This window comes from Notothenia coriiceps, unplaced genomic scaffold (genome assembly GCF_000735185.1).
Source record: "Notothenia coriiceps isolate Sejong01 unplaced genomic scaffold, NC01 NC01_scaffold00033697, whole genome shotgun sequence".
Lineage (NCBI taxonomy): Eukaryota > Metazoa > Chordata > Actinopteri > Perciformes > Nototheniidae > Notothenia > Notothenia coriiceps.
Genome location: NW_011366398.1, coordinates 437252 through 448588, shown reverse-complemented (window position 1 = coordinate 448588; position 11337 = coordinate 437252). Strand labels below are relative to the sequence as shown.

Here is an 11337-nt window from a genome sequence, read left to right as displayed (position 1 = left end):
ACACACACACACACACACACACACACACACACACACACACACACACACACACTGGATCCATCCCTGTAAAGATGCAGAAACAGAGAGACCACTAAAACTCTTCAGAAGCTTCATTTCCACCTGCGGTAGACACAGGTTCAGTTGGAAGCTAGTGTAAATGTTTTAGGGGTTATAGAACCATGAGAGGAAGATGACTCGGGACAGTCTGATCACCTCTGAGAATGACGGTAGGACCAGATTTCTCTTATTGTTTTTACATATTCATCTTTGGAGGTTTATTATTAGAGGACAGTCATTCTATGTGCCTATGGAGACACAGGTCTGATATATTTCTTTGTCATAGATTGTTGCAAATGATCAAGTTCATTTGGAATAAATATTACTGATTATTTAAATCAATCAAGGCCCTTTGGATTATTTGCTTGCTATGATAGGTAATCATAACTGTTTTCCATCAACTCTTTTAGTTTCTTATTTTATTTTTATATTTTTTGGAAGAAATGAAAATGTAAAAACATTTAAAATGTTGAAATATTCAATTTAAAGTATTCAAAGCCTTAGTCATCAGTAAAAAATCTAAACAATTATATATTTATACAAAAAAAATGTTATGCTTATAGTGTGTTAGCTGCTGATTAAACTGATTCAAACTAAATCTTTATAGAAAAACATCCATATTTACTTAAAAGGGTGCCTTAATTTCATTCATATTACATACAAGTAAACACAGAACATCAATCATCAATTAAAGGCCAAAAGCCGAGCACCTCAAATACATTCATCCTCTACTTTCGTGCATCAGTTAGCTGCATATTTGGGAGTTGGCCTCTTGCCCTCGCCTGTCTCCCCATCCTTGTGGGCGTAGCCTCCCGTCTCCCTTCATTAGGCCATTGTTTGTCTCTTTTGTGCACTCTATTGCACACAGCCGTAATGACCCCGCCGCTGGCCACTCGGGTTACAATAAGGACACACATCAAAGGGCCGACTACATAAATATCAGCTCAATTTGTCAGTGGTCCTTTGTTTTCCTCTTCATCCCCTTCACTGCAGGACAATAGTGCCAGGTATACAATAAGGTAGGCTGAGCTCGATCAGTGAAAGGGGCAGTGTTGTGTTGAAGATATACAAAAAACCTGACTGGATTTATAAAGCTGAGGTCATCAGAGGAGGAAGGGGTTGTTGTTGTGTTTGTACTTTATCTGACAAATACTTATCAACATGAGACAACAGAAAAGCACAAACATTGAATTATGATTCATAAAAAGAGATATAATGAAAAAGTCAATCATAAATAGTTTGCAGAATGACAACAATGCTACTTAAGCTTTGACATTGAAAAAATGCTGATTTATTATAATTTTGCATTAGAACAAGGTGTTCAAACTTTTAAATATACACTTTCAGCATGTTTAAATGATGCTCTGCAACTGGAAATCGCATTATCAGTTACAAACAATAAACTCATATGTTATGATAGCATAGTGAAGGAAGACCGATTTTTAAATCGTGTCACTCACATGGTGTAAAGGTCCAAATCATTGTTCGTGGGACTCATCAAATTAGGTTGTTTAAAAATAGTTTAATAAGGCACTCTCAGGAACCTTTTAAAAAAATAAAAAATAAACTATTTGTGACATTATCTTTCCCACAGTTGACATTGGACTGGAATTTGAAGGTGAGTAAGATCCTTTGTTACTACACGAATCATTAAAATGTCCTGCGGTTCAATATGATAAAGTGATCATGAAGAGTCTGTCTATATAAACTGAAATATTAGGGATCCAGGAGTCTGTTCTCTTTGTATTTTCTCATTTTATCCTGCTCTATCTTGGTTGGGATTATGTAGGACCTGTTTGTCATGTCTTGTTGTTCTTTTACTTGTCTGAGTATAGCTTTACTGTCAACACCAATTTTTCTTTAATACCCACTTCTAGTTATCATTGCCGTTTGACCCTCTACCATGACCTGTGTCTCCTGTTATCTCAGGATCATAACTCTTGGATAAAAACTTGTCAGTGACAGCGAAAAAGAGATAGTTGACTCAGTAGAGAATAATACAAAACTTCACAATGCTGTAAGACTGCTGCACAGAGAGAAAGACAGTGACACCAAGTGTCAATGATTTTATCAAGTTGTAAGTGTTATACATACGGTCAAATAGAAAAAATCCCAGGATTTTTTCATGCTTATTGCAACTTGGAAACATTGCGTGTATGTTTTTGCTACAGGTCTGGAGGATGAAGTTGATACTTTTCAAGAGGAACATGAGAGAGAAAGACACAGAGGAAAAAGAAGGGATGGTGAAAGAGCAAAAAAGAAGAAGAGGGGAAATGGTGAGGGGAGAAAAAGAGCTTCGAGAGCGGGACAAGAGGACGAAAAATTACAGGCCAGGGGTGAGAAAAAGGGTAGGAGAAAGAGATCAAGCAGTGATCAACAAGCTGAAGGGAGAGAGGGGGATGAGGCGGAGCAGCCAACAACGAAAAGCAGTAAGGCAGCAAAAACAAGGAAGAATGTAAAAAATGAAAAAACAAGAAAAGTGGAGAAGGAGGAAAAGGAGGACGAGGCAGACGATGAAGAGAGAAATGCAAAGAGAAAAAATAAACATGGAAGTAACAAAAAAGAAGAGATTGTAGAGGAAGGCAATAAACATACAGTGAGGGAGAAAGCAGGGGAAGTGAAGAAGAAAAAGCACAAGAAAGTAGTGGAAACAAGGTAAAGTCATAATTTAAAAACTCACAATTCAAATCTGCAATTATCTCCTCAGGAAAACGGTCAATGCATGTACACAATAGAGATGCAAAGACATGTAACACACTACTGTTCTATACCTCAGTTCAGAGAAGGAGACAAGTGAGGAAGAGGACAATGAAGAAGAGGACAGTGAGGAGAAAGAGGTGAGGCCAGAGACTCTGACTCCTGAGGAGCTGGAGGCGCTGAAGGAGGCCGTGGACGAGAGGAAGAAACTGATCCAGGGCCTGAGGGGAAAACCCTGGGCAATGAAAAAGAAACTTGTGACCTTACGGTAAATTCACTTGACAGATTTCTATGAAGCTAATCCCCTGAGTTCTTAGAATCAGCTGTGTTACAACATGGCCGTGATTCTCTTTGAAATGTTCTTCTCCCTTGAAGGGAGTCTCAGGAGTTCGTGGAAAAATATGAGGGAGCTTTGGGGAAAGGGAAAGGCAGAAAGCTTTATGCGTACAAGGTCATGATGACCAAGGTAAGTCATAAAATCAGTATCGATTTGCATGAATATCAAAATGATTACACTGACTGGATGATGCTTTTTAATGTGTTATATTTCCTTTTTAAGAAATGGATGAAGTTTAAACGGGACTTTGAAAACTTCAAAACTGCTTGTATTCCATGGGAGATGAAAATCAAGGAAATTGAAAGTAAGTTTGGTTTATTGGTCAGAATGTTTTTCCACTTCATTACTCTAACTTTATGTTATATTATTCGAGACTTCAAAGTGACTTTCCAAGAAGAATCACGTATCTTATACTGTATATTTCCCAGAGCCCCATCTTCCCTGCTTTCCGAAAATAATTATGGTGTAACCTCATATTTATTCCCTCTGCCTCTCAGGTCATTTTGGCTCCTCAGTTGCCTCTTACTTTATCTTCCTGAGGTGGATGTATGGCATCAACATGATCTTGTTTTGTCTGACCTTTGGCCTGGTTATGGTGCCAGAGGTAATGTACATGGCTCTTTTTCATCACAACTTCCCGATATTGTGTCTGTAGTTTTGCTCTAATCTTTTTTTCTAAAAGGCATTAATGGGGCGGCCCTATGGCACCATCCCAAGAAAGACTGTCCCCCGTGCAGAGGCGTCCAGTGCCATGGACTTCGCTGTTTTATGGGACTTTGGAGTCAGTTAATGCAACACTCACCTCAATCTCTTGAATTAGCATTGTTCTGTTTAAGTCTGTTTTGTCAACTTGAGATGCATTATTTGTTGCACCTTCCTTAAGTTATAATTTGCGTCCACTCCGCAGGGTTACGCTCAGTATTCAGTCCTCTTCTACGGTTACTACAACAACCAGCGTGCCATTGGCTGGTTGAAGTTTCGTATGCCTCTGTCATACTTCCTGGTTGGTGTTGGAACAGTGGCCTATAGCTACATGGTGGTCATAAGAACGTAGGTTTGTTATGACGACATACAATTGATTTAACTTCCTGAGCACAATGTAATGCTGAATATTCAATTATTATTGTATAGAATGGCCCGTAATGCAAACGAGTCAGGAGTCGGAGATGACAACAGCTTTAATTTCAGCTGGAAGATGTTCACCAGCTGGGACTACCTGATAGGAAACCCTGAGACTGCAGACAATAAGTTTGCTTCCATCACCACCATTTTCAAGGTCAGTGCAGCCGATCTAGTAAAACCATTTATTTTTAATTCTTCTTCTTCTATATCCTGCATATGCCACATCTACCCATGCCATGTAGGAGGCTATCTTAGAGGAGCAGGAGAGCCGAAAGGACGACAACATCCATCTGACTCGATTTCTGCGTGTTCTGGCCAACTTCCTGGTCTTGTGCTGCTTGGCAGGAAGTGGATACCTGATCTACTTTGTGGTGCGCCGCTCGCAGAAGTTCGCCCTTGACGGACTGGAAAATCACACCTGGTGGGAAAGGAATGAGGTAGCCATGAGAGAAGCAATCTGAATAAATATAGAGAAATATGTTAATACTAGGCAAGTTCAGTATAAACATTTGTGTGGTCTATCGTTTTGAAGCCATTTAAAATATTTGGCCTTAAGTCTTTAGTTTGACATTGTTATGCAAATAAAATCTACGGAAGCCCTGAGAGGCAAGTGCTTTTTTTTGTAAGTGTGCTTTAAATTACGTTATCCTGTTTTATGTCCTAAAAACAGGTTGAGGGGGGTTTTGCCAGGATAATATTTCCAAGTTAATTCATTTAAAAAGTATTTAAAACTAGTCAAAAAAACAGATAGCAACCTTTACATATTTCTCACTATCTGTAAAAACAGGTAGTGAAAAAATGAATGGGACAGGACTGTCAGACGAATTAAATAAAATAGTAGCATAGAAAGAGTAACAAAACACCTTTTTAAACTGTTCTTAAATTATAAAGACAGGCTTTTTTGATTTGCAAATGTAATCTCAAGTCATTTTACCTGCCTCTCAGGGCTTCCATAAAATGTACACCTTTAACTAGAACATTTTAATTATTATAATTGTTTTGTTTTTCTCAGGTGAACATGGTCATGTCATTGCTGGGGATGTTCTGCCCCATGCTGTTTGACGTCATCAGCGCCCTGGAGAACTACCACCCTCGGGTCGCCCTGCAGTGGCAGCTCGGTCGCATCTTTGCCCTCTTCTTGGGAAATCTGTATACCTTCATCATCGCACTCATGGATGAAATCAACCTCAAAGTGAGGAATAGAGCATGAACACATGGGGGATAGTTTATAATTGTATAACAAGCGTAACCTGTGATGTGAATATGTGCTGCAGAGGGAAGAGGAAAATATAGTCAAGTTTAATATAACCACGTGGGAAGCCAGTCTCTACAATATCTCAGCATCAGAAAACAGCACAGCTCCACCCGTCACCATCCAGCCGGCGGATGTCCCCAGAGGGCCCTGCTGGGAGACCATGGTGGGCCAGGTCAGTGTGAATGTGTGTGTAAATTATCATGTAATGGTGTGACGGGATTTAAGAGCATACATTTAAGATACGCAATGTGAACAACATTAAATACAAATATAGGACATAGTGAAATAATCATATGAATTAAATCAAACAAAATGTGTAATATAACAAATTAATGGCTAAATGTTTTTAATAGAATACATTATTATACTCAGCTCATGATTGTAACATTTTATATTAAATTACTTTCACAAACCAAGAAGAAACACTAAAGGTATCAATGAGGTACCATTTTTAGAAATGTTGTTTCAAGATTGAATTCAGCAATGAAAAAATCAAAAAAGAGAATTGCTAAAATCACAATCTGATACTTTTAGAAATATTTAATGAAAAGTAAGACAAATAAAAACTTCCTAAAAACTAAGATTGGCAATAACATTGTTGTGCATGTTATGTAGGGCATATAATTAATTTAAATATGTATACACAATAAACATGCCTGTTAAATATATAGACGTATACTCAGTTATAAAGTGTTAAACAAAAAAGATCAACCAATGAGGATGACACTATTATTTATTTTGAACTTCCCAATAGCATAATACTTATGCTGTGTACATATTTACATTTATTGTGTTCTATTATTGTTTCATCCTTTGCAGGAGTTTGTCCGGCTGATCATATCTGATACGATGACGACCTACATCACGCTGCTGATTGGCGACTTCCTGAGAGCTGTGCTTGTTCGTTTTCTCAACTACTGCTGGTGCTGGGACCTTGAGGCTGGATTTGTGAGTCATAACAGTCACTATGCCTCTGAATTTATGAAATCTTTACATTTGATTACATACAAAAACCTGGGCCTTTTTCCTAGAGGTGATATATAAGTGTATCTTTGAAATGATGAGTCACGGTACTGTTTTGGTTGTTGTTTGTGAAAGCCATCCTACTCTGAGTTTGATGTCAGTGGGAACGTACTGGGCCTGATCTTCAATCAGGGAATGATATGGTGAGAAAACGACATTAGTTTTATTTTAATCTTTAGAAGGATAGCATGTTCAGTCTGTCCTTTGGGTTTTGCCTTATCTTTCCTCCAGGATGGGGGCTTTCTATGCCCCCTGCCTGCCCGCCCTGAACCTCCTCCGGCTCCACGTGTCCATGTACCTGCAGTGCTGGGCCGTGATGTGCTGTAATGTGCCGCAGGAAAGGGTCTTCAAGGCCTCGGGCTCCAACAACTTCTACATGGCCATGTTGCTGGTCATCCTCTTCCTATCCACTCTGCCTGCCATCTACACCATCGTCACCATCCCCCCTTCCTTTGACTGTGGACCCTTCAGGTAATGATGTTTGTTTTAGGGATTTACCATTTAATTACTTTACGTTCTGTCCCGGTCTCTCTCCATAGTGGGAAGAAACGTATGTTTGATGTGATCCAGGAGACTCTTGAGTCGGACTTCCCCGCCTGGTTCAGTAAAGTCTTCAGCTATGCCTCAAACCCTGGACTGGTGCTACCCTTCATATTGCTCATGGTGTGAGTCAGCAGCAGACTGCATTTAAATATATTGTTTTGCACAGCTTAATTAAGATATATTTAATGTCCATTTTGTCATCATTTTCATTCTTAAATTGCAGTTTAAGGCTCTTTGATGTTTATAATCTGTTATCTTATCTTTCAGACTGGCTATTTATTACTTACAGTCCACATCTAAAAGCTACAAAGAAGCTAATGTTGACCTGAAGAAAAAACTACAGACGGTAAACCAAGACTAGAGTTTGTGTTTTCTTCTCATCTAGCACTTGTTCTCTAGCACTGTATCCACCTTTAGAAATCCTGGAAAGAATAAAGTTAGAATTTGAAATTTCAGATGAATAACGCTAAGATGGAGATGGTGGAAAGTTGAAGAAATGTTTATGAACAAAGACATGGAGTATGTGACAATGTTATCCAACACTCTAAATAAAGAGGGAAAACTACATTTTAAGCAAGTAAATGTAACAAATGAGCAGGAACTTGCACATTTGTTATTTGTTTACCTTCAAGAAAATATTTAGCTGCTTCAAAACTTCTTTACAGTATGTAGATCATGCACCAACAGGTCACATGAGGGCACCGATTCCACACCATGTGTTAATATCATCACTCCAGCAGAGAGCAGCAGAGTAACAGCTCATATCTGTTACAGAGTATCATCAGCAGCTGAATAAGTGATTTCTCAAGTTCTCTGTGTGGATGTTGTTCTCTGAGTGAGATGAATATACTTTCTTTAGTCAGTCTTACAATTTGCTTTATGTCTCATTCAAGCAAAATGAGGAGAACAAGAAGAAAAACAAACTAGCAGCGTTAAAGGCCCAGGTGGATTTAGAAGAGGCCCGAAAAGCAGCATCACCTTCTGCAGAGCATCAAAAGAACAACAACGCTTCACCAGACCAAGAAGGTGGGACTTTATGAATTCAAATGAAGAAGATGATTTCTAGTGTAAACAATAAGTACATTTGTGAACTTGAATTAAAATATGAACTTTTAATCTATGGAGGCCTGACACTGTCAAGAAGAACACAAGGCTTTTACAAGTCAGAAAAACAACTGAATAAATAATTAAAATAATTAAAATGTGAGTTCAAAGAAAAATAAAGCTTAATACTTTTACTTTAACATACGAACAAGCACACGTTGTATTCTTTACCACAAATCAGTCAATATATGTTAATAACTTTCTTTCTTTACACACATTAAATCATTTATCTAGTTATTTCATATATTCCCATTACCAGCCAAATGTGTTGTACGCTTTACAGTTTCTTGCCCTCCCTTCTCCTTTAGCAGATGAGGAAGAAGACCGTGGCAGAAGTCAGAGGATGTATCATAGTAAAAATGGACGCAGCCCTCCTCCTCCTCGCCACGACGGCCATCTTCCTGCCACCAGAGCCCCTGTACCCAGGAACTATCCCCATGGTAACCAGGGGTCTGCTGGGTACCTGCCGGGTTTCCCTCGGGAAAGTGAAGCCAGGATGCACAGGGTGCCGAGTCTGCAGAGACACTAAGGGAATGAAGAAAAAAACAGCATGTCACTCAAAACTATGCACTTTATTGAGAATTTTGAATAATTATATGTTAGCCTGTTAGTGCTTCATATAAGTGTTTTTAAAACTGCATTTATGATAAAAGAACCTGAAAGCAGTGCAAATGACAAGTGTAATTGTTAATTTGTTCACTGTATAAACTCTAACAATACAAGATTCTCATTTTCTTTACATTTAATTGTTTTAGTTCCAACATTTCCCAAATCTTTTCAAAGCATTGATCACTAAGTTTGTAAGCTAAATCTGTTTTAAATTGTACATTTATTGGTAATACTATGAGTAAGCTGACAATCCTTTTGTGCATCAAACAAAACAGGGTAACATATTTCTGCTTTAGAATTACCCATGAAAGAAATCCAAAGCTTGTGTTGACCAAGCTAGAGATTCATATGGGAACTGAATTATGATAAAGTTATGTAAAAAAAGGATTTAATAATCTAATATATATCTTTTAAGTCACTATCTATCACCAAAAGAGGTAACACACTGGGGATTGAGCCTGATAAAAGCCCTTAAACTTAAGGCTGCCAAAGAGAGGAGAAAACAGAATTAATATTAACTTTATTTGACAATAAAAAAAGATAGCTTCACATTGCCTTGTCATTTTTCATTCAATTAAATCTCAAGGCAGTAAATCAGTGAGCACTAGACGGATTTGTATAGTTATTAGAATCGGAACACATATTATTTTCTTCTCTGCTACAACATAGATTTGATCACATGCGATAACCTTACTTTAAGTTGTTGCTATTAGTCTTAGTTGATCATTTACTTTCCTATGAAATAGTTATTTCGATAAACAATTATTTTAAAACCAAATTCACAGCATATATTTTTCTCTTGGCCCCTCACACTGAGACTCTGAGCGCAGATGGACCTGTGACTGGGCCAAAGCATTAAACAAAAAGACATGGAGGCCATTTAACCCTAGCTAGCCGGGCTTAAATGGATCTCTTGCTCGTCTCTGGCTGGACACTACACACTCAACTTAAACCTGTTGTTCAGCTGTACGATACAAGTGAGGCTAAAACTGTAAATCACACACAAGAGAGTCAGATTATGTATTTGTCGGATATTAAAAACACAAATTTAGTCTTTGCCAACATTCAGATTTGAGCTGTCAGTCTTGTAATTGTTGTTCCTGACCTCCATCATGTAGCATGGATACTCGTATCATCTGATAACTGCGTTGCCATATCCAGTATCCTGTCAATCAGCCCGTCATCAAGCAGTCAGGCAGATGTAAAGTGATGGTGTCGTCTCATTAGTAACTTTATTACCATGAAATTCAATATATTGTTGGTTTTTCAAAGACATGAAATGTAATATCTGAGTGTTGAAAGGCTTGTCAATGAGGAATAAGTGTTGTGTCTAAATCATTCAAGACAACAACTCAACATGCTCATAGCGCCACTGACTGAATTACAGTGCCAATCAAATCCACTTCCATTGACGCTCATGATCAATTCATGGTAAGTAAGCATTAAGAATTAATTCTGCAGTTATATGAGAACTTGAGGATGGAGTAGGCCTATGCTTTATTCACTTATCATTGGCCAAGATTTGTCAATTGAATTATTTAATAAAGACTCAAGGAAGACTGAATAAATGATATTGACATGATCTGCATCCCTTATATTTATTCTGGTAATAACAGCCCCCTAATGCTCAGGGTCCCCCTCCTTCTGCTGCTGATGTGTTTTGGCTCCGTCCCAGTTCCCCTCCATGCTGGTACACTGTAGAAAACTGAGCCCTGATGGGTTGCACATTACCGGATATCTCAATGATGGTTATATATATTTGATTAACTAATGGTGAGGGTAGGAGCAAGTTATCGCAGCGCTACAAGCACTGATTTGACTGCTGCTACTGTGTCCTATTTATCATTTGGAGAGCAAAGAGTTTCAACTTAGTGCAAAGCTTATTTAATGTATCTTTAATATATATACATCTTGACCTTCTGGAAGATTAATTACAGTATATTGAGAAAAGGGATGGGGAGGAATACTGAATGTTTGTAGTAAAGGGAGGAGACAGTCAAGGGGAGGAGCGACAAAAGCTACAACACTGAGGGATTAGCTTTTCTTTCAGGTACAGGAAGTCTGTTGCTCTCTGCGTCGGCAGCCGGGCGTCTCTGGTTTCCTCCTGTATTATTCAAAAGGTCAGATCTGACATTTGACCATAACAGGTAGTAGTGGCTGCATCTCAGTGGTTGGAATACAGTGCTTGAATGTGAACTTAAATCATTATCCAGCATTTTGTAATGTTTACATAATTATCTGTTTGTGAAAGGATATGCCACACAGTGATAAGTCACTCCTGAAACTATGGCAAACTGGACCTTTTATATGGCCAATAAGAGGCTTTAGCAGTCAAACAAAAATTGTATTTTACAAAGCCATATTCAGTCTTTTTGTACAAAGTGTTTCCTTGTTGAGCTACAGCGAAAATATATTTACACCAACAACAAAAAAAAGAATATGAGTTATAAAACACCCTCTACTAACTGAGACTGCAAAGAGCCCACTTTAGCTGAACTTTGGACAAAACAACCAATTAGGTCTTTCGATGTACACATGGGCTTGTGAGAATTGTTTTGAGATAAACTTTACAACTATTTTAAGCTATCCT

At 38.2% G+C, this 11337-nt stretch overlaps 1 protein-coding gene across 1 annotated transcript; it reads left to right on the top strand.

Annotated features, from left to right (window-relative positions):
- Positions 1-190: 190 nt before the first annotated feature.
- On the top strand, positions 191-8811 carry tmc1 (transmembrane channel-like 1). The gene is made up of 20 exons (XM_010790096.1): positions 191-227; positions 1652-1675; positions 2229-2712; positions 2834-3022; positions 3130-3220; positions 3314-3395; positions 3589-3695; positions 3774-3872; positions 3999-4141; positions 4223-4367; positions 4456-4650; positions 5226-5405; positions 5488-5640; positions 6288-6416; positions 6567-6634; positions 6723-6962; positions 7031-7156; positions 7302-7380; positions 7928-8060; positions 8447-8811. Exons 1-20 carry the CDS (start codon positions 191-193, stop codon positions 8665-8667), a joined length of 2925 nt encoding a protein of 974 aa, XP_010788398.1. The 3' UTR covers positions 8668-8811.
- Positions 8812-11337: the final 2526 nt, after the last annotated feature.

What these genes read in the sequence shown, in the direction of transcription:
- tmc1 (XM_010790096.1), top strand. Translation starts at nt 191, where the DNA reads ATGACTCGGGACAGTCTGATCACCTCTGAGAATGACG. An exon ending in TACATGGTGGTCATAAGAAC is followed by an intron (nt 4,142 to 4,222) that starts GTAGGTTTGTTA and finishes ATTATTGTATAG; the next exon opens with AATGGCCCGTAATGCAAACG. An exon ending in CCTGGTGGGAAAGGAATGAG is followed by an intron (nt 4,651 to 5,225) that starts GTAGCCATGAGA and finishes TGTTTTTCTCAG; the next exon opens with GTGAACATGGTCATGTCATT.